Source organism: Hirundo rustica, chromosome 6 (assembly GCF_015227805.2).
Source record: "Hirundo rustica isolate bHirRus1 chromosome 6, bHirRus1.pri.v3, whole genome shotgun sequence".
Classification (NCBI taxonomy): Eukaryota; Metazoa; Chordata; class Aves; order Passeriformes; family Hirundinidae; genus Hirundo; species Hirundo rustica.
The window spans coordinates 2,772,826-2,794,954 of record NC_053455.1 but is presented as its reverse complement, the minus strand read 5'-3'; the positions used below and the strand labels follow the sequence as shown (position 1 = coordinate 2,794,954).

General features: G+C 45.7%; 1 protein-coding gene across 3 annotated transcripts in view; it reads left to right on the top strand.

The window, feature by feature from the left end:
* DDHD1 (DDHD domain containing 1) overlaps nt 1-22,129 on the top strand; it is a 67,901-nt gene that overhangs the window by 3,722 nt on the left and 42,050 nt on the right. The window contains exons 2-3 of one of the 3 annotated variants that reach the window (XM_040067550.2): nt 11,752-11,925; nt 16,510-16,611. The exons of 1 other annotated variant lie outside the window; for it this stretch is intronic. In XM_040067550.2, the coding sequence (XP_039923484.1) occupies nt 11,752-11,925; nt 16,510-16,611 (276 nt within the window). The remainder of the gene's footprint in view (nt 1-11,751; nt 11,926-16,509; nt 16,612-22,129) is intronic. One more of the 3 variants, XM_040067551.2, reaches the window with a different exon arrangement.

Sequence of the window (22,129 nt, the reverse complement as noted above, 5' to 3'; positions counted from 1 at the left end):
TGTCTTGTGTTTAAATCTTAAATTTTCCAGCCCTTTTCAGCCCTCCCAGTTGAAGAGGGCTGCTTCACAACCACTTTGCTAAGGAGTTTGTTTGTTAGTGGAGTTTTCCAAGTCCAGTGGAGTCTGTTAAATCTGTGGCCTGTGAACTTTTGGGTGACTCTCTCCTGTTTTCTGGCTTGTGGGTTTGTCCCCATTGCAACCATTGTCCTGTCAGGTGTTTGCCTTTTCCAGGCTTTTTTTCATGGATACGTAGTCAAGTTGCCTGTATTTATTTAAATTACTCCACTCCCAGAAACAGGTTGGGTAGAGTTGGGGGTGGTTTTTTTGTTGTTTTTAATGTATATTATTTTTCTACCCAACAGTTGTTAAAGTCTATTAAGTAAAGAGCCTGGTTTTGTATTAAAAAAAAAAAAAAAATGTTGACTAGAGCCATCCCTGGGTGAGGATGTACTGATATCACAGATATTTTACTGACTTTAATCTGGAAAGACCTGTGAATACAGAGTGGACCACTGGGTCTTAAAATTAAGATCTCTCTGCTCAGGCTGGAATTGGGCTCCTTTAGAGATACATTTTAGCTGCCTTCTTGATCCAGATGAAAGTTAAGGGCCTGGAATCAAGAGTTTATCACTGTTTGTGACTTTCATTTGGTTTAGTCTGGTTTTAGCAGTGCTTTTAGTCATTTTCACCCCACTTAGAGCATTGGTTTTGGTGTGTTGGACAGTCTTTGAAGTTGGTTGATAACAATTTCCTTTTATATAAAGGACCTTTTAATTGAAGGCTGAAGTCCTGAATACTATTTTATGGCTTTTTTTATCTCCAGGTGTGTAATCCTTTTGCAACTAAAACGCTGACAGCTTACTTTGTAAAGGTGAAAGGCTGCTTTCACTACTCAGGATATTTCTGGGTTCTCCTTTTTTACATCTGTTTTCACTGTACCTTCCTTTCAAAAACATCTTGTGGCTTAGTTTTTTGGCCAGTCCCTTCCTGACCAAAAGACCTGGAAGTGTTCCAGGCCAGGCTGGGCAGGGCTTGGAGCAACGTGGGATAACGGAGGGTGTCCCTGCCCACGGAATGAAATGGGCTTTAAGGTTCTTTCCAACCCAAACCACTCTGGGATTCTGGGACCTAACACACCTAGATGAAATGACTCTCAGATTTGCAGTGTTACGTGTAATAAATCACATTTGTGTGAATGTTCAGGGGGTTTTGGGGTTTTTTTTTTGTGGCCTCTCAGCAGGGAGAGCTTGGGGCTTTGGGGATGTTTTCACTAGACCAGGGTTGAGGTGGCAGCGCTTGGGATGTGTCTCTGAGGGTATGTTTCTTCCCTGCCCTCAGCTTTTATGTTTTATTTATATTTATATTTTATTTAATCAAAACTAATCTGTTGTCTTTCTCTTTTAAATGGGACCAAAATAATTCTGCAGTGGATGGGTTCAGCTACAGCAGAGTAGCTCAGGATGGACATGGCTTAGAAAGTTGATCCCTTTGGTGTGGTCCTGCACTTTTCCTGCTGGATTTAGTCCACAAGGACAAAGGCAGAGATGTAGGGAATATTTGGATTACAAATTGTGGGCTGTTTTCTGCTGTAACTGTGGCAGCAGGAAATGTTTGTGGGATGAGGAGTCCTGCTCTGACTTCGTTCAGGCTTGAACATGGGGTGGACGGCGGTGAGATCAAAGGAATAGGGTAGGATTTCATTTGGAGGTGACAGAGTTGCATTAAGGACTGATGACAGGTGAATTTTTGGGAAAAACAACACTGGAAGCAGAGATGTTGTCCAGGGCTCTTGGAGGAGCGCGAGGATTTATAAGAGCTGACACCGTGCCAGTTAGTGAGCAGAAGCCTAGATGGAAAAAAAAACCAAAAAAAGCTGCAAAAGAGCAAGAAATTGAAATAAAAAGCGTGAGCAGTCGCCTCAGAGATATCTGCAAGGTTGAAAGCAGTGAGGGTGAAGGAGCGGTTTGAGTGTTGGCCGGAGGAAATGTCCCTGGTGTGATGTGATCTGTTGTGGGTGGGCGGCGAGCGGCTGCGGCTGGGGAGGAGCTGGAGAGGAGAAACTCCACAGATAATAAATGTTGGGAAAAGCAGGGTTAGTGGGCGCTGGGGTGAACGGAGCAGAGGTGCCAGTGGGATCCCAGGCAGTGAAATTTACCGTGAAAAAAACCACAAACTTTTGCCCAGAGAAGCTGTGGATGCCTCTGGATCCCTGGCAGTGTCCGAGGCCGGGTTGGACATTGGGGCTTGGAGCAGCCTGGGACAGTGGAAGGTGTCTCTGCCATGGCTGGGGTGGAGCTGGATGGTCTTCAAGATCCCCCCCAAACTAAACCATTCTGGGTTTCTGTGAAAATCATAACGGGTTTTCTGCTAGGAGAAAGCCTACAGGGTTAGAACAAATGGAAGGAAAATTCCAACATGGGGATGAAGGGGTAGGGAATCCTGGAGCTGGCATGGAGTAGACGGAAGAAGGAAGTGAGTTCAGGAGGGCGGCGCAGAAAAATCATCCCTGTGGTGGAAAAGGGAGGAGCTGAAGCCACCCAAGGGCATAATAACCTTTGCTGTCATCTCGTTCACGAGTGGCAGGTCTGAGGTGTGCGCTGAGACAATTTTGCTGCTCTTTATTTTGGAAGATATTCCAGGAGCCCGTTGTTGCAGCCGTCGCTCTGTGCTGGCGGAGCTGGGGAGCACACGGGGGTCTGAGGGTGGGATTGTGCAGGAGCCCCATGGCTGGGGATGGGCTGGGAGCACACACTCGTTTGTTGGGAGGCGCTCACGTGTTGGTCATGGGGCACAGGAGTTGTTCTTTTGTGGTTTTAAAAAAAAATGAAAGCCTCCCTGAGGGGGGCGGAAAAAGAGCTGATAAGGGGCAAAAAACTCAGCGGTTCCAGCAGCAAATGTCGGCGGTGGAAGCACTTCAGAGCACTAGGATTGAAGTTGAGTGAAGTGTTTGAATGCATAAGAATTCGGTAAAAATACAATTCTGAGTTTAAAACTGCAGCCCATTTCATGTTTCGACAGTCTGAGGGGTTTTTTTTGACGAGTGCTTCCTGCTTGTAAAGTGAGCTTTAGGATTTTGGCTTGGACCATCAGGATCAGGTCCGTGGAAAGAGCAGTTGTGGAGATGGTAATGAAACAGTTACCTTAAACCAGGAAAATCCTTCCTGAAAAACTTGGAGCCAGGCTGGAAAAGCTGAGGGTGTTCACCTGGAGAGGAGAAGGCTCCAGGGAGAGCTCAGAGTCCCTAAAGGGGCTCCAGGAGAGCTGGAGAGGGACTGGGGACAAGGGATGGAGGGACAGGACACAGGGAATGGCTCCCACTGCCAGAGGGCAGGGATGGATGGCAGATTGGGAATTGGGAATTTTTCCCTGTGAGGGTGGTGAGGCCCTGGCACAGGGTGCCCAGAGGAGCTGTGGCTGCCCCTGGACCCCTGGCAGTGCCCAAGGCCAGGTTGGACAGGGCTTGGAGCAACCTGGGACAGTGGAAGGTGTCCCTGCCATGGCAGGGGTGGAATGAGATGATCTTGACTTTCCCTCCCAACCCAAACCATTTTGGGATTGTGTGTTTTGGGGTAATTTACAGCATTGATGACTTGGAGCACAGTCATCACTTTTTTGGGGGTGTTCCTTCTGTGTTTGACTGGAACCAGCCCCGAAGAGCAGCAGCCTTTTATTCCTGATTGCTCAATTTGTAGTGTAAATGGATTAAAAACACTTCAGGGAAAAAACAGTTTTAGGCTGTTGCTGGAATACTTGAGGCAGTCTTGGTAAATCAGAGGCAATTCCATGTTTACAGCGGAGCAAAACATCCATTCCTGCCTCTGGGATCCAGCCCTGGAGCAAACCTTGAGGCTCCCAAGTTTAGCTGCTCTGGAAAGAAAATCCCACCCGTGCCCATCGGATTGCTGTGAAAGTGCTTAGTTCTCCATGAAACTCAAATGCAACTTGCACCTGGAATTTACAATTTGCTTCAATGAGACAACTGAGAATTACCGGGGGAGCCGGCAAAATGATGATTTTTACTGCTCAGTGAATGAAATCTCTTTTCAGCTCAGTCACAGGCTCCAAGTTTGTGATGTTTGCTGGGGCTTCACCCTCGTGTTCCTCTGCAGGAGTTGTTCCTTTTGGAAGAGCAGGACAGGTCACATGTGTTTGTGGTTGAACAAAGGGAGGTCACCAGGCTGGGATCAAACAAGTGGTTCTGTTTATTTAAAATTCAGTCACCTGCTGTGCTCTGAAACAGCACGAGGGAGAGCTAGAAAGGTGTGCAGTGTCAAGCTTTAAAAAAAAAAAAAAATCAACAAGTTTAAGTGTGTTATGTTAGGTAGCAAACATGAAATAATGCAGTTTTAGTTTGGGGCTATTTTATTGCAACACCACCACTCTCACAGACAAGAATTTCTTCCATATATCTAAACTAAATTCCAATTCTTTCAGTTCGAACTCGTATCTCCTTGTCCTATCACTAAAGTTCCTGATGAAATATACCCAGAACATGATTTTAGGCTTGATATAATGGGAATGGCTAACAAACTTTTAAAAAATTCTCTAACAGCACCCTTGATGTTATTCTGGAATATATTTTTATATATTTATTTCTTCATGTTTATATAGATAGGCAGTGCCACAGGTTGTCCAGAGAAGTGTGTGTACCCCATCCCTGGAAGTGCTTCAGGCCAGCTCCTTGGTAAATGTGTGAGCACCTCATTATTTAACTAACTTTCAGCTTTAGATGTCACATTTGTAGCCTCAAAGTTGCCTTCAGCTTTTGCAGGTATTATTCTCACGTGCTGCAAATTGTTTGCCACTGTAGTAAGAAGGAAATCAAATTTAAGGAAGCGTTACAACACCAAAAAACGTGAATCTGGAATTACTACACTGAAAAGCATCTCGACCTGGTAACGTTTTATAAGCTTGTGTTTCTCGCCTAACTTCTTGGCTTTGGGTTCGGAGAGCGGGGAATTGTCAATTTGAGCAAAAACACCAGCTTTAATTTAAGTTTCTGAGCCTCTGAATATTCTATTAACCTCTTAGATCTCATTTGTGGGTAAATCATCATAAGTGTCTTGGGACTGATGGCTGCAGAGTGCTGGGAGTGCCTGGACTTGCCCAGCAGTTGAGTTCTTACCTCTGTATTATTTTAGTTTTGTCACATTTTAATGGTGCTGAGTCAAGGCAGGTGGAAAGGGGTTGTTTGAGCTGTGCAAAATTGGAATTTAAAGCTATGTCCCGCAATGTGATGTGAGGAAATGAGTGATGGAATTGATGTGTTAGAAGGGCAATTAAGGCAAATTCTGCTCAGTTGTGACTTTGTTGTGATGGATTAGCCAGCTTTTTGCTCCAGTTTTTATTAGATGAGGTCACACAGTTTTAAAGATCTTCGTGAAGAAGGAGTAGCTGGGTTATGCACGTACACTACACAGGCAGGCAGGAGTTTTTATTTTAACATTAAAAAACCCAGAGGATTTTGGCGATTATCATAATGCGAATCACTCACGTTCTTATCACACCATTAATTACAGCACTTGTATTCTTTTAGTCTTTGGGTTTTCAGGAGGGGAAAAAAGACTCGTTTGTGCAAAAATAAATAAATGCTTTGTTGCAGAGTAAATCTCTTAAACTGATTTCCCCTAAAAGGGGTAAAATATGTGCGACTAATTAAAATTAAGTGGTTTTCATCTACTTTAATCTCCACCATTCGGATTTATTTAGAAATTCTTTTATAAATAAACCATGAAAATGTATAACCAGTGAAATATGTTGATATCTCTCAGTCTGAAGCACTGCCAGCTGCAGATTATATGGTGTAAGACTTAAGGCAGTAAGGAAATCGAGGCAAATCCTTTCCTAGGGATTGAGATTGCAGGGATAAGGATAAATAACACTTCATTTATGGATTTGGAATTCTGTATTGACAAGAAATAAATGAAATTACAACGTGGCGTAATGCCAGTGTCTTTAACTCTTCCATAAAACAAAAGCAGCTGAAAGAATGTAGTTTAAGCTTCCTGAAATATTTGAGTATGTAAGGCATGAATGAATTTATTGAAGGTGGATAAGTGAGCGCTAAAAATTTGGTGAAATTGGGTGCTGAAATGGCAATTTGGGTTCATCACTTGTTAATGCTCTTTACGGTCATAAATTTGCATCAAATCTTCTGGGTTAAAGGTGGGAGTTTTTCCGTGACAGCCCCCCGTGCAGGATTAAACAGAGGAACTGTGGATAGGAACCTCCCTCCCACAGTCACAGATTTTCCTGAGAAATCTCTTGTGTGAAATTGTTTCCCCACCCCATCCAGATTATTCCACGGAATCGCCACTGATGCGCTTCCCTGTCCTCATGAGCTGAAGCGTCACTTGCTTTTGGAGCTGGTCGCCTTTAGGATTTCGTTGTCATAGACCTGGAGGCTGTCAGAGAGTCACGGGATGGTTTGGGTTGGAGGGACCTTAAAGCTCATCCAGTTCCACCTCATTCCACGTGCAGGGACACCTTCCACTGCCCCAGGGTGCTCCAAGCATTGTGCAGCCTGGCCTTGGACATTTCCAGGGATCCAGGGATCTACAGCTTCTCTGGGCAGTGAGGTGTGAGCACTGAATGCAGTGTGAACATTCACAGCACATCTCAGAGGAGTTACTCTGCAGTCAAGGGACAGCTTTGGTCCTGCTGAAGGTCGCTGCCGCTTTCATGCGGTGTTTTGTTAACAGCAGACCGAATTTTTAAGGGTCTCTTTTGAAAGAGTTACTAAATATGCAGAGGAATAGTGCTGAACATTCCCTAGAATCCCAGAATGGTTTGGGTTGGGAGGGACCTTAAAGCTCATCCAGTTCCACCCCATTCCATGTGCAGGGACACCTCCCACCATCCCAGGTTGCTCCAAGCCCTGTCCAGCCTGGCCTTGGACACTTCCAGGGATCCAGGGGCAGCCACAGCTTCTCTGGGCACCCTGTGCCAGGGCCTCAGCACCCTCACAGATGAGAATTTTTCCCTCCTAATCTCCCTTTTTCCAGTAAAAAGCCATTCCCTGTGTCCTGTCCCTCCATCCCTTGTCCCCAGTCCCTCTCCAGCTCTCCTGGAGCCCCTTTAGTCCCTGCCAGGGGCTCTGAGCTCTCCCTGGATCCTTCTCCTCTCCAGGTGAACATTCCCAGCTCTCCCAGCCTGGCTCCCCAGGAAATATTTTTTTGTGTGTGTGCTGTGATCACAGATTTGATTATCTGGGTTCTGCAGGGCCGTGTTCAGCTCTCGGAGAGCCCAAACCGTGCTGCTGATGGCAGGAAATGTCATTTTCTGCCTTCCTCTTCCTTCCTGGCGGTTTTCTCTTGAGGTTTCCCTGTAGCTCAGTGTTCAAACCTCTCCTCCCCGAGCTTGTGATGGGAAATAAAAGCAAGTTTGTGGTTCAGGCTGGTTTGGCTGCTCTGAGAGTGTGCAACTGCTTAAAGGAGGGAATGAGGGGGAGGGGAGAAAAAAGGCAATTTTTTGGTTCCCCCAAAATCCCACAGAGCTGCAAAACAGGATTGGCTCACTCAAGTTTTTCAAACCTCCATAATTGTCTTTGGATCTGAAAAATAATTTATATTTACGTATGAACATCCTTTCCAGAGCTAGATCTATTAATTTATTCCCCAACTCAACTGTTCTGCAGATATTTTCTGTTAATTTTTTTCTTATTTTCCAGGTGTTTTTCCTGGCTGAGCCTTTCTGGGAAGGGCTCAAGTTGTGTTTGAGAGCTGCTGTTTGAGTGCCCTTGTAAGGAACCGCTCTGGGAAAGTTTCTCTCAGGCAAAAAGAGCCTGAAAATGTTTATTTTAATACTTGATGGTTAGAGTTTTAGAAACCTGTAGGTGGAAATCCCCACGTGGAAAAACTTGAAGCCCTTCAAAACTGAAAGAGAGGCGTCTTGTGTTCGGTTCGTTCGGAGTACAAAATAGCATTCATATGATTATTATTTAAAAAAAAAAAACCCCAAATCTCTGGCTGTGGATTCAGTGAATGGAGCCTCCTCCAGGCTGCTTGGTCATTAATTAAGGAACTGCTCACAGATTTTCCCAGTGAGGATTAACATCTGACGTGGCCCTGCCGTTGCTGCAGCCACAATGGGAGCCTTTATCTCCCCTCCCATTCCATCTCTTCCTGCAGACAGAGCTTTGTTTGGGAGGGCAGCCTGACTGGATCCGCGTGCATCGGATGCGCTGGAAAAACGTGGATTTCTGGCAGGTGTAAAAGGTCTGGGAATGCAGCAGAGGTTAAGGAAAGAGGCTGCTGTGTGTGGTGTCACCGCTGGGGTTAACTCTGAGTTCATGAAAACAGAATCCTCGCCTTTCACCCTCCGCTGATGGGATGTAGACTCCAAAGTTAGTCTAAATTTTCATGAAATGTTTGAATTTCCTGTGTAACTTGCAGGCGCCGTTGGCTTCTGCATTTTGCAGCCAGTCAGAACGTTGGGTTTTCTGATGTATCCGAGGATTCATTTCCACTACACAGCCACACCCTGTTGGGTTCATTCCCCGGCATTCAGGTGGTTTTGGAGTCTTTTTTGCCCTCTGCAAAACTCTGAGCCAAACGGATGAAAGAGATGGAGTCTTCCGGTTCTGATTTTTCAAGGTTGCATGTTTCGTTTATTTTTCTTATCTTACAATTTTCTCAGTGTCCAAAAAGATGTTTGCAGCTGCTCGGGCATCTGACGACTCCCGCCCGCCCAGAGCTGTCCTTATCTTTTATACTAATTGCTACGTATTCTTTATTTACTATTAATTGCCAATGCCTATCACTATTACTAAAAAGGTCATCTTTACTCTGACCCAGTCCTCACAAACCACTTTGTGCCCACCTCACTGCCAAAGTAGAGTGAGGGAAGAAGAAAGAAGGAGACAACGCCCCAAATTCTCCATCTTGTCCCCATTCACTTCAATGCTAGGAATCTAAAATCACTGTTTTCTCACCCTGTGATATACTAAACTGTCGGGGGCTTACCCCAACATTGAGGTGGTTTCGGGGTCTTTGCCCCCCTGCACAGCTTTGAGCTAAGCTGAAGGAAGAGACGGAGTTCTCAGGTTTAGATTTTTCAGTGTTGCATATTTCGTTTATTGTTTCTTATCTTACAATTTTCTCGGAGTCCGACAAGATGTTCGCAGCTGCATGGACTCCTCACGTCTCCCCCCGAGCTGGGCTGTCCTTATCTTTTATACTAATTACTACGTATTTCTTATTTACTATTTCTTACCAATGTCTATCACTATTACTAAAAAGGTCATCTTTACTTTGACCCAATCCTCACTAACTACTTTGTGCCACGTCAATGCAGCAATGGAGTGAGGGAAGGAGAAGGAGAAGGAGACAACGCCCCAGATTCTCCATCTTGTCCCCATTCACTTCAATGCTAGGAATCTAAAACTACTATTTTCTCATCTTGTGATAAGCTAAACTACTATTTCTCACATTCTTGTGGCCTGTAAACCTTCTCTCAGTGTAGGAAGTTTTTCCCATGGACTGAAACCAAAGCCAGTGTCTCTCTGAGCTCTGGGCTGGGGTCCCAGACCCCCCTGCCCAGGTCCCTGACCCTCCAGGGCAGCCAAAGGAATGCCCTGGACTTCAACACTAAACTACTATATTTTTCACACTCTTGTGGCCTTCAAACCCTCTCTCAGTGTAGGAAGTCTTTCCCATGGACTGAGATCAAAGCCAGTGTCTCTCTGAGCTCTGGGCTGGGGTCCCAGACCCCCCTGCCCAGGTCTCTGACCCTCCAGGACAACCAAAGGAATGCCCTGGGCTCCAACCACACCCTTGGCACGCTCCAGCCTCTTCATTCGAGCTGGTGGACCACGAACAAACGCCCACAGCATCAGGGATTGAGCACACAGCCATTGGCTCCCGCCTGGAGCAGCTGTTTCAGGAGGGCAAACAGCAGCTGAACGGCAGCACTGGCTCTTGCACCACTTCTGCGTTTTGGTCAGACTGTGTTCCACCTGGGCAGAGCTGAGGGTGCAGGGGGATGGGAGAGCTTCAGTGAGGGACTGGGAAGGGCAGAACCAGCGCTTCCAGTGCCTGGGGAGGAAACTGGGATCTCTGGGAAGCTGGGACGGGGGAGCTGGCGATGCTCTGAGAGGTTCTTTCGGGAAGTTGTCGTGCCAGGGGCTGTTCTGAAAGGATTCCCAGCTCAGGGAGGGCCGAGTGAGGGAAGTTCAGTGGGAATCTGATTATCTGCTTTATTCCCCGCCGTGAGTTTTCCTGCTGTTCTTCTTTCCTTGCCGGTTGTGGCAGCACCGATGTCAAGGTGCCACCCCCCACCTGCGTGTGCCCTCCTTTGTGCCACCAAGGTGGGAGCTGATTGTCACTGCTAGGGCTGTGGAAACAGTGTTTTCCCCTAAATGTGTTACAGCCAAGGTTTCAGAGCTGGCTCTGGAACCTTTGGGGTGTTACTTGCCCCGTGGGGAGATTATTTCGAGGTGATTTTCCTTTTATTTCCATGGCTTGTACGTTCACTGGTCTGAGGGATGGAAAATCCAGAGTGGTTTAGAGGTTCCAAGTAAATTGTGGAGGTGTCTGGGGTTCTCTGTCACGCTCTCACCTGCCAGCAGCTGGTGTGGAAATGACTTTTGGGCACAGCAAGCACTTGTGGTGTGTCTGTAGTGGAGGGCAGCACAGAGCCAGGAGTTTTTGTGAGCTGAGCCACTGCTGGTGCTCACAGAGCTTTGGGACCAGGCTAAAAACCACTGCCCATGGCTGGGTCACCTCACCCAGCTCTGGTGACAGATCAAAGAGATCCCTTCTGGGCTCAGTAACACTGAAATCTACTGTTTCATGTTTAATTTTCACCTGAATTTTATTTACTACGCGTTTGCATCTATTGTTTCTTTTCCAGTTTGTCCCTACCAGCTTTATTCCCTCTTCCGGGTCAGAGCAGATCTTGGCACAGTGAAGCCTATTTTTTTTTTTTTTTTTCCTTATCTCCCGGGTTTTTTTTAAGCCTTTTCTTGTGGTTGAGTTCTTATTTGCTTTGTAGAGCTAAACCTTTGTGGTCAGTACAACACACACGGGATATTTGCTTTTGGCTGAGTCAGTCTATACATACATACCCACAATAATATATATATTATACACTCCCAGTGTGCACCGGGGGTCACTGTTCCCGCTGCTCTGTGCTCTCTCAGCAGACCCAAATATCTGTTAATCCCATGAAAACTTGGATTTGGGATCTTTGAGCCTCGTGGGGCACAGGCACACACCGCTTCTCTCCTTGATTTTCCAGATGGAGGAGGAGAAATTCAAAGCTGAGTTACAATGGATGTCACTGTCCCAGCTTTCAGGGATGGGTATAAGAGGGGAATTTTTGCTCCCTCTAATTAGTGTGGGCAACAATTAAGCACGGTTTGATGCAGAATAAGGAACAAGCGACAGGGTTTTTTGAGAGATTTCTCTTTTCCCCCACTTTCCTCGTTTGGAGAACTGAAAGTGAAACGAGAACAGCAGGAACCAAAACCAGCCCTCAGCAAAACATTGATTTTAATTATTAAAAAAAAAAAAAAAAAAGGGGAGACTTGCATTTGTAAATATCACCGTTTATGCTAATTGCTGTGCAATTTGGGTTGCTTAAAGTGCCCTGGAAATGTCCAAGGCTGGGCTGGGCTTGGAGCAACCTGGGCTAGTGGAAGGTGTCCACCTTCAGGTTTGCAGATTACATTTCCTGCTCTCTGTGACTTGTTGTGTAAAAAAACCTTTTTTTTTTTTTTTTTTTTGTGGTTTTTTTTTTTTTTTTTTTTAGAAACGGAAAAGATCCCTGTAATGCGTGGACAGTGGTTTATTGATGGCACTTGGCAACCTCTGGAAGAGGAGGAGAGTAACTTAATAGAACAGGAGCACCTCAACCGCTTCAAAGGCCAGCAGCTGCAGGAGAGCTTTGATATGGAAATATCCAAACCTGTTGATGGGAAGGAGGGTAAGATCACTATAATACGTTTTTTTGGACACTTGGGGTCTGCTTTTCCTGGGTAAGGATGCGATCTGTGTTGGTTTTTCATCCCATTAAGCGGGGAACATCAGTTTGTTCTCTCGTTTGCCGGTGTAGGATTTCCTGCCGCGGCACGTTTGGGGAGTGCTGTAAAAATTGTGGTCCTGGAGAAACATCTTGTTCCCATTGTTGTTTCATATCTTTTAATTGTGTTAGAAATGTCACTTCAAACTGAAATCTCTTGATGATGGGACAAGAGGAGTCAGTGTCCAAAGGCAAACTGGCTGATAGCTCTCTGGCCAGCATCCCTAATTCTGCCCTAAAGAGGGAAGCGGGATCATTTTCACAAATCACATTCCCTTTTCCATTTTTATTGGGGCTGGATTTATTAGTTTTCAGCTGCAGTAAATCTTGGGCGTTCGTCCTTTTGGGGAAGTCCTGACATTTCAGTGAGCAGGCTGAGGACGTTCAGGTGGTGTTGCTGGGAGCCTTGGTCTGCTGCATGGAACATTTTTCAGGTTTCTGAAATCACTGGTCTATTATTTAATGCGCACAGCTGAACTGATTGCTCAGAGCAGGCATTGCACAGCAAAAATTCACTGGTTTTTGCCCTTCACGCTTTTGGGAGTCACTTCCTCGAACAATCTACAAACCACAAGCTGCAAGTAACAGAGGGCCCTCAGGATATTTTAGCAGGGATTTGGCTGTGTCATTCTTCACAAAGAAACTTTATTTTTAAAGTGCAGCTGTGTGCAAAGCAGTTCCACGGAGTGGGAACGGCTGCGTTTCGAGTTCTTGTGTGTGAACTGCACGGCCACACAAGCAAAACCTTGTTGATAAATTGGAAGCACAGCAATACTCTGGGTAATTCTGTAATTACTGTAAGGAAAACCAAAAGTGTCATTGGTTGATTTAGGGAGGTTTTTTTCAGCATTACAGAGAGTTTCTAACTCCCCTTTAAAACTAGTGAGGACTTCATGAATTTTTTTTTTTTTTCCCCCTGTTCTTGCTACTTTAAAAGATCTTTTCACCTGGCTGCAGAACAATCTTCTGCTTCGACAGCTCTGTCAAAAAGGTGCTTGAAGTGGTGTGAGACCACTGTGCCTGTACAAACATCCTTCTGCAAGGCACTTTTACCTGTATTTCTGATTTATTTTCCCAGAGGCACAAAGCTCAGGGTTGTTAGCGGCAGGGATTTATGGGTTTTTTTAACATGGAAAGCAAATCTTTGTGGTTCCTGAGTGCTCCCAGCCTTTGGTAGTTTAATTTTTGAAGGAGGGAAGGGTGGCTTCAGTGGTACTTGGATTCTCCTTATATAGTAAATAAGAGATCAGGGTTGGGGATTTTTTCAGATAAAGTCTGGACTGTGGAAGAGAAATTTTCAGATTTGATGTTGGATGGATTGGGGAGAGCGATAAGAAAGATATGACCACTGATAGTTATAAAAACATAAAAGCTCAGGAAAAGAAACTCCAAATTCAGGCACCAGTGCCTTTTCTGAAACCAAAAAGAAAAAAAAGGCCAAACAAACAAACAAAAAACAGGGGGAAAAAGAACAAACAAACAAAAACCCACAACCAACCCCAGCTATATATGGCATCACTTTAATGGAATATCTGTCAAGTCACCAGTAGGTTTTTTTGGTAGTAATAGGAGACTGGCAGGACAATCACAGCTGTGAAAAGTGGTTTTGTCATTCTGATTTGCCTCTCAGTACCTCTTGCATCCTCTGGCATCCACAATTGCCATCTGCAGTGGCACTGGGAGAAGCTCTGCAGCTTGCTTTATTGCTGGTGAAGTGAACACAATTGGCTGAGTTCAGTTTATAAATTTCTCGAATACTCCAATTTGTTGTAATTGCGTCCTGTATGAAACAGATTTCGGTGCCATCAAGGTTTACAGGTACCTGTTATTTATGACTAGTGGAAGTTGAAATAAACCTGTAAATATCCATCGGGAAGCAAAGTGATTGTTCTCAGTGCTATGATAAATCATTGTGAGGGATGAAAAAAAAACTGGCCACGGCCTCTGATTCCTCAGCAAAATTAACACAAGCTGCTGTAATGGTCCCTTTGTACTGAGAATTACTCCAGTGATTAAATTTATTAATTCTGCTCCTGGATTGCAGCATGTTAACAAGGAAATAACCAAGCTTCACCCAGGGCTTTTGGTGGTGATAGGAGGGATAAATGGCCCCTTATTAAACTCTTAATCCAAGCAAACCTTCCTCTGAAAGCGCAGAATTATTCAGGAAAAAATGCCTGCAGCCTACAAATAACAGCATGCCCGTGCTGGTGTGTTGTGGGTTTGGGGAGCACAAGGAGCTTTAAATGCAGAAGGGAACAGAGAGCACAGATGGCAGTGAGTGATTTCCCCAAGCTCTGTTTTCCGTGGGCCAGCCCGGAGATCATTCCTTGGCCGAGCAAAGTGGAGCTGCATTTTGCTTTTTTTCATCCTTACAAAGTATTGGATTTCCTGCCTTGCAAAAAAGGAGCTTGGTTTGTGATGCCAGTGGCTCCTCTCGGTGCCTGATCCCCTTCAGTGCACCGGATAAATCGTTATTATGATGGCAGGATGCAGAAATGGGGCGCTTGAGCATCAAGAGGAGCTTGGTCTGCAGGTCAGGGGAGGGGATTCTCTCCCTGTGCTCTGGTGAGACCCCTCTGGAATTCTGTGTCCAGCTCTGGAGCCGGGCTGGGAGAGCTGGGAATGTTCACCTGGAGAGGAGAAGGCTCCAGGGAGAGCTCAGAGCCTCTTCCAAGGCCTGAAGGGGCTCCAGGAGATCTGGAGAGGGATGCCCATGAGGCACTGAATGAGCTTAAAATGTACAGAAGGACAGGAAATTTAGAAACTGCCTTTTTTTTTTCCTTCATAGTTAGGCAGGCAGTGAGTTCAGGACCTAGCTGAAGTAGCCCATCCAAGGAGCAGCGTTATCCAGAGATTTCTGACATATCCAGGCTGTTGTAAGGTAAAACATTTCTGACACATCCAGGCTGTTGCAAGATAAAACAAGACCAGTTCAGTTCCTATCATCCATGGCTCCGTGGCCTTTTTTCAGGTATATTCGTTTAGTGAGGATGGAGCGAAGCTGAAAGCTTTGTTTATGTGCTAGGAAGGTAGGAGCAGATCCAGTGCTTTGTGTTTGCACAGAGAGGTGCTCCAAATTCAGCTGGAAATCCCCCAAAGCAACCTGATTCAAACCCGAAATTGGATCTGACTTCGAAGTTGATCCTGATCCGTGGAGAGGGTTGGAACAGAGGAGCCCCAGCAGCTCCTCTGCCAGAAGATATTCTGTGATCAAGTCTGTGATTCCGTGACAGAAATACAGGAAAAAAAAAAATCCTAATATAAATAATAAATAGAATAAATAGAGTTATGTAAATAAACAGAATTAATGTTCCAATGCACTGATTTTGAGACAGCAGAACTCTATTGGGTTTTTTCTCTTACAGAATTTCAGCGTGTGGTCAAGGCCACAAAACCTCTAAAAATTGTATTTGGAAGAGCTGATTTTTTTTTTTTTTTTTTTTTTTGTGTCTTGGCTTTCAAATAGTATTTTCTCACTGGATAAAAAGTTTCTATGGATTTTTGGCACAGCCAGCCTTTAGATGGGAAAGTCCTGTTCAGGGAACAGAGTTGTGCAGGCCAGGAGGGATCTCTGGGGATGCTCAGATCCAACCTCCCTGCTCAGATCTGACGAGAGCAGGTGGCTCAGGATGTTTCCTGGGGGATTTTCAGTACCTCCAACACCAGACTCCACAGCCTCTCTGGGCAGCCAGTTCAGTATTTTACCACCTTCACCACGAAAAGCCAATTTTCCTCTGCTTCCCTTGAGTTTGCCGTGTTCATTCTTCCTGAGGGCTGCATTCCCACAGCCAGCAGAATATTGTAAATTTAATTATGCCGTGGAATCCCAAGTGCTGTAGCTCCGTGCCCGATTTTTCCTCCTCCTCCCCTCCAAGAGAAGTGACGTGCCACAAAAAAATACATTTAATTTGCACCTGTACCGAGGCACCTGCGGGCAGAGCTGTTGGGGTGGCTGTGGCAGGTGACACGAGTGTGGAATGTCACTTTACTGCATCCGGGACCTGGCAGAACGGGGCAACAGGAGGAGATCTTGTCAAATCTAACATTTACGTAATATTTACGCTCTTTGGGAGGGGAAAAAAAACCCCAGAGCTGGGCTTAAAATGGAAGGTTTTAGTGGACATTTAGGAAGGGTGGGTGTGTTGTGCCCTGTACCAAGGAGGGGGAGATGCTCTAGGTTGGGTGACTCCGGTGACACCGGGTCCCAGACGCCTTCAGCTCTGTTGTGATGTCATGACTGGTGGTGAACAGTGAAAAAAATTAAGTTTGGGGTCTGACACTTCTGCTACGAAATCTGGGTGTTTTTTTTTGTTTTATTTATTTATTCATTTATTTATGCATTTTAGCTCTTTCTAGAAAATGTGACTTCTTTCTTTCTTTTTTTTTTTTTTTTCCTGAAAATGATGATACTTAACGAGAAAAAAAAAAAGAAAATGACACCCCTTTTAAAAATTTTACTTTGAAGCTCAGTGTTTTTACTTTTAGTTCTCTACTACCTCCCTCCCTTCTCCCTCCCTTCTTTGTTCAAATGGAGAGGATATAAGGAGAAATCAGATGCTGCATGTCTTAAGCGAAAGCATTCCCAAGGTACAGTAATTGGAGATTTATTCCTTTTTCTTTCTTTTTTTCCTTTTTTTGTTTTTTTGGTAGTCCTCCTGGCTTAGGAAACTTTAAATTCTAGTTTGCTTGTCCCAGTTAAATGTTAGATTTACATGCTTCCCTTTTTTTTTTTGAGCTGTATCCATGCCATTTCCTTCCAAGGGGAAGGAAAAAGCATCCTAAAGCTTAGAGGAAAAATAGAAGTGTTGTGAGTCCTAGAGGGAAGTAGATGCTCATAGTGTCATGCAGTAATTCTTATTGGAATTGTTTGTGACTGATGAAAACTGTAAATGTTTGTTCCTTGCACTCTTTGTGTGTGGTTTGGCTTTTTCAGTGAAATAAAAGCGACTTTTTTTTTAGGATTGCAGCAGTCCTGGTACGAGATTAATTCTGTCAGAGAAGGAATGGAAGCTTTCTGCCAGATAATGTTTTGTTTGCTGCTTTCTTTTGGATAATAATCTTTAATTTTACGTTGTAATTCATTTTTGCTGCAGCTTTGGAGTGAAATGAGTCCCTGGACACGGGCTGTAGGAGGGGGAAGCTGTGTGGAATATAGCTTCTGCAGAAAACCACCCTGACCTTTGCAGCAGCTGAGGTGGTGCAAATTTATTTCAGAAAGTGGGGGCAGATCTTAGAGGAGCCATTAATGATGCCAGAAGGCTCCAAAGTTCTTGTCACTGGGCTCTCTCTGCCACCGTTAAAGCCAGGAGTGATTAAACTTTTCACTGACTGCAGTTGTTGTGGAGCTAGATTTCTGAAACCTTTAATTTAAAATGTAAATTAAAATTAAAATGTGATGTAAATGCACCTGGTAGGTTTGGAGTTGTTCTTGTCATACCTTGTATTCCTGTAGCTCTTGAGGATGTTGTGAACTCTGAGAATTTGTTTTGACATGCTTAAATGTTTGCCTTTTGACTTCCTTTAATTGTGTTTTTTTTTTTAATATGATTGGGTCCAAATGGAAAATGCCTGAAATCAAAATGCTTTTCTAGTAAACTTTTTCCTGTCTCTTCTCACGCAAGGAGCCCAAGTCTGCTGAAGGTGAATCAGTGTTGCTCGAGCGTTAAGAAAGGATTTCTGCCTTTTCTTTTGTCAGCTGAAGTTTCGAAATGAATGTTGTGCATTTTTTTTTTCCCCCCCTCAAATCATGTTCCGTAGCGATAGCGAATGTGCTCGAATCGAAAAACGGAATTGGAATTAGGTGGTTGTGTGACAGATAGTGACTCTGGTGAACTGAGAGGCGGTGGAGTGCAAGGTAAAAATGACAGCAACGTGAGACATTCTTAATTAAGAGCAGTGGCCTTTTTAATGGCTCTTTTTAAAAAAAAAAAAAAAAAAAAGAAAAAAAACCTAAGAAAAGGTTATTAAATCTACAGGTTTATGTAGCAGAACCTGAGAGTCGTTTCAGAAGGAACAACAGCAGCCAAGTTATTCTCTCAGCTCCCTGCGTCAGGCTTTTGTGTGGCACCTGCTGCTTGCAAGAGAGATTAATTTCAAAATCCTTGGGGAATAAAAGAGAAGGCAGGAGAGGCTTTGAGGCAGTCTGTATCCATCCTCTGGTCTTTACTCTGACTGGGATGAGAGTGCCCTTGTCCTTGGAGGCAGGGTCAGCCCTGGGCACTTCAGAGATGCTTTTCCCTGCATCGATTTGCACTTGAGCACCGTCAAAGTCTGGGGAGAAAAGATCCACCCCGTGCTTTGGTCTTGGCAGGTGGATGAAAGCATCAAGTAGAGAAGCAGGTATTTAGCTGAAAAAGGTGTCTAATTGTGATAGGTTGGCCCCAGGAGGTGTTCAGCTCCTCGAGCTGGGAGGATGTTTCCATGTCCTTCTCCACGGGTTCCTGGCCACGAGCATAAACAACGTGCAGGGTTTCTGCTCCTCGGTTATTCTCCGTTCCTTTGACTCAAGATGAGTCAAAACCCCAATTTAGTGCTTTAGGAATATCTGTGCTGTGTTTTATGGTTCTTTTTTCATATTTCAGCTTTTTAGGGGGATTTTTTTTTTTCCCTCAGCGTTCATCTATGTTGGTCAAACTGGAGGTTTGTGTGATAATAACCATTGATTTCTTCAGCTGAAAGAAATCCTTTCTTGATCCCATCTTCCATCTCCAGAGGGGTTACTAAGCTTTTCCTGTGCCCACGCTGTGGGTGTCTGTCTTGGTTGGTATTCCTGAAAAATGTTTCATTTGGAAGTTCTGGCTACAAAAGAGCCCAACATTTGGCCTCATCTCCGAGGACTTGGCCTTCAATCCCAGACTGAAATCCTCGAAGGGCTTGGGCTGGGAGGGACCTTAAATGCCATCTCATTCCACCCCTTGCCATGGCAAGGACACCTTCCACTATCCCATCCAGCCTGGCCTTGGACACTTCCAGGGATCCAGGGGCAGCCACAGCTGCTCTGGGCACCCTGTGCCAGGGCCTCACCACCCTCACAGGGAAGGATTTCTTGGCAATATCTCATCTAAACCACTCTCTGCAGCTGTTTCTGAGATGAAGATATGAGAAATACATGGGAAGCTGCAGATCCAGCCTTAGAAAAAGGTTTAAAATATTCTGATTCTTGTAGCTCTGTGCAGGCTCTGGGCTTGTGTTGGGATGAGTTCAGGGTGCTTCACTTTGCAGGGCCGTCAGTTCTCCTGCGGAATCGAGCAGAATCCACGCTTTCTGTAGAAAAGAATGGACCTTAAATCCCATCCCATTCCACCCCCTGCCATGGCAGGGACACCTTCCACTATCCCAGGTTGCTCCAAGCCCCGTCCAAGCTGGCCTTGGACACTTCCAGGGATCCAGGGGCAGCCACAGCTGCTCTGGGCACCCTCAGAACATCGCCACTCTGAGCAAGGATTTTCTTCCTTACATCTAATCTAAATCTCTCTTCCTTTAGTTTAAAACCCTTCCCTCTTATCCTCTCTCTCCCTGTCTAAAAAGTTGTTCCCAGTCTTTTAAAAGCCCCTTCCAAGTTCTCTGAGGCTGCTGTGAGGTCTCCCCAGAGCCTCCTCCTCTCCAGGAAAGTGTGCAGGTTTTTTCTGCATCTGGAGGAGGTGCCCCTACAGAGAGATGTCTCTGGGAATGCTGCCAGTGTCAGGGAAGTGCCACGTGGAAACAAATCCACGAGAGGTCTGGTCCAGGGGGAGATTTCTGTCGCCATGGATTTATGGGAGAGATGTTCTGGACAGTCAGATCTCAGTGGAGCTCAGCACCATCCCAGCCTGGTGCCCCAGAGAGACTCCTCAGGTGTGGAATTTGTGCTCCTGGAGGACTCAGCAGGCAGAGGGATGGGCAAGGAGAGATTCCCCTGTGCCTGTCCCGCTGTGTCTTGGTTTGGGAAGACAGGTGTCTGCCAGGGAAAGCCGGAGTCTCCCTTGGAATGGAGAATGCAAACCCCCTCCCTCCAAATTATTATCATTTTGAAATTAAGAGGCTTTCAGGCAAAGCTATGGGAATAGGAATAACAGTTCTTGACTAGGAATATTAAAAAATACAAACATAGTAGTACAAAAAACAAGCAAACAAACAAAAAAAAATCCTAGAAACCCATGGATGGTCGGAGCGCAGGCCGACACGCTGCTGCTCAGGGTGTTGGGCACAGCCCAGCCCAGCCTCCTGCAGTGACAGATGTGGTTCTGGCAGCAGGGATCCTGCAGCAGGGTGCAGTTTTCCTCTGCAGCTCCCGTGGTGCTGGGATGGCTCCGGGGCTCCTCTGGCAATCCCGTGCACACGGGCTGTGCTGCTGTTCCCAGGGCCAGGTGTGATCCAGCCGGGAATGCCGGGCTCCTCCCCTGGCTGCAGCATCTCCCGAGGGAGGATGGAATTGTCTCAGCCCTGCGGTGAGCCTGGATGGGCCAGGAACAGCAGAGATCCCTGCAGGGAGGGTGGGTCCTGGAAGGGATAAAGAAAACACCTCCCCAAGCGGTTCCAACAGACGGGAATAGAATACACAGTTTTGGTTACACATTTCGACCCAAGACGCGCCGCCTGATCTGAGCTCTGTGCCTGGGCTCCCTCGGCCAGGCTGTGCCACGCCTGGTGGCTCCCTGACCCGCCGTGACACCTCCTGGTGTGCACAGCCCCCGAGCTGTCAGCCTGAGCCCCTCCGGAGCTTCCCTGGACACTCACTGCTCCTTCTGCACAGGGAACGTGAGTCCTGGTCTCTCCCCATCCTCAGGAAACATCATTTTCCCTTCCTCAGGTTCAGTTCTGGATATCTCATGCCTACAAAGCACAGTTTGAATTTCTTTTTTTTTTTTTTAGGATGTTTCTTTTCAGACTGCTGTCAAATCCTCTCCAAAGACACGTTTTTGCGTTCCCCGTCTCGCTGTTAACACCCCCTGGGGCTGTCAGCAGCAGAAGCTGCTTTTGGTTGAACTCTGAAGGGTTTTAAAAATCTCTTCACTGTCAAATAATCACAGAATTGAATCCCAGAAATGTTTAGGTTGGAAGGGCTCTTACAGCCCATCTCATTCCAGCCTCCTGCCATGGGCAGGGACACCTCCCACCAGGTTGCTCCAAGCCCCATCCAGCCTGAGGAAAAAGGTTTGTGGACATCACATCCAGGGTTTGAGGATGAACAGACGTCACGGTGTTTATAAAAATTAAAAAGTGAAGGCTAGAATCTTACCAAAGATTTTTGGTTTAAAAAAAAAAAAAAAAAAGAAAAGGCAAAGCAGGGAATGTGTTGGTAAGCAAAATTTACTGAGAGAATTAAAATGAAATGTAAATATGTCAATTAAAATTGCAGAATTTATTACCTTTTGGGCTAATTGGTAGATTCTCTGGAGAGCATTGTCCACATGCCTCTTCTGGATCCTGCCACTTACCTAAGAAACTCCTGATATTTTGTGGCTAAATGAAAACTGAGAAGCAAGGGATGGCACATGAATTTTTTTGTTTGTTTTGTTCTGTTTCTGTGTAGGAGGGAAGAGTTTATAGTCCAAGTAAGGAATTTATCTCAGCCTGAATGCAGTGTGAACATTCACAGCACATCTCAGAGGAGTTACTCTGCAGTCAAGGGACAGCTTTGGTCCTGCTGAAGGTCGCTGCCGCTTTCATGCGGTGTTTTGTTAACAGCAGACCAAATTTTTAAGGATCTCTTTTGAAAACGTTACTAAATATGCAGAGGAATAGTGCTGAACATTCCCTAGAATCCCAGAATGGTTTGGGTTGGAAGGGACCTTAAAGCTCATCCAGTCCCACCCCATGCCATGGGCAGGGACACCTCCCACCATCCCAGGCTGCTCCAAGCCCTGTCCAGCCTGGCCTTGGACACTTCCAGGGATCCAGGGGCAGCCACAGCTGCTCTGGTCACCCTGTGCCAGGGCCTCAGCACCCTCACAGATGAGAATTTCTTGCCAATATCCCACCCAAATCTCCCCTTTTCCAGTAAAAATCCATTCCCTGTGTGCTGTCCCTCCATCCCTTGTCCCCAGCCCCTCTCCAGCTCTCCTGGAGCCCCTTGAGTCCCTGCCAGGTGCTCTGAGCTCTCCCTGGATCCTTTTCTTCTGCAGAC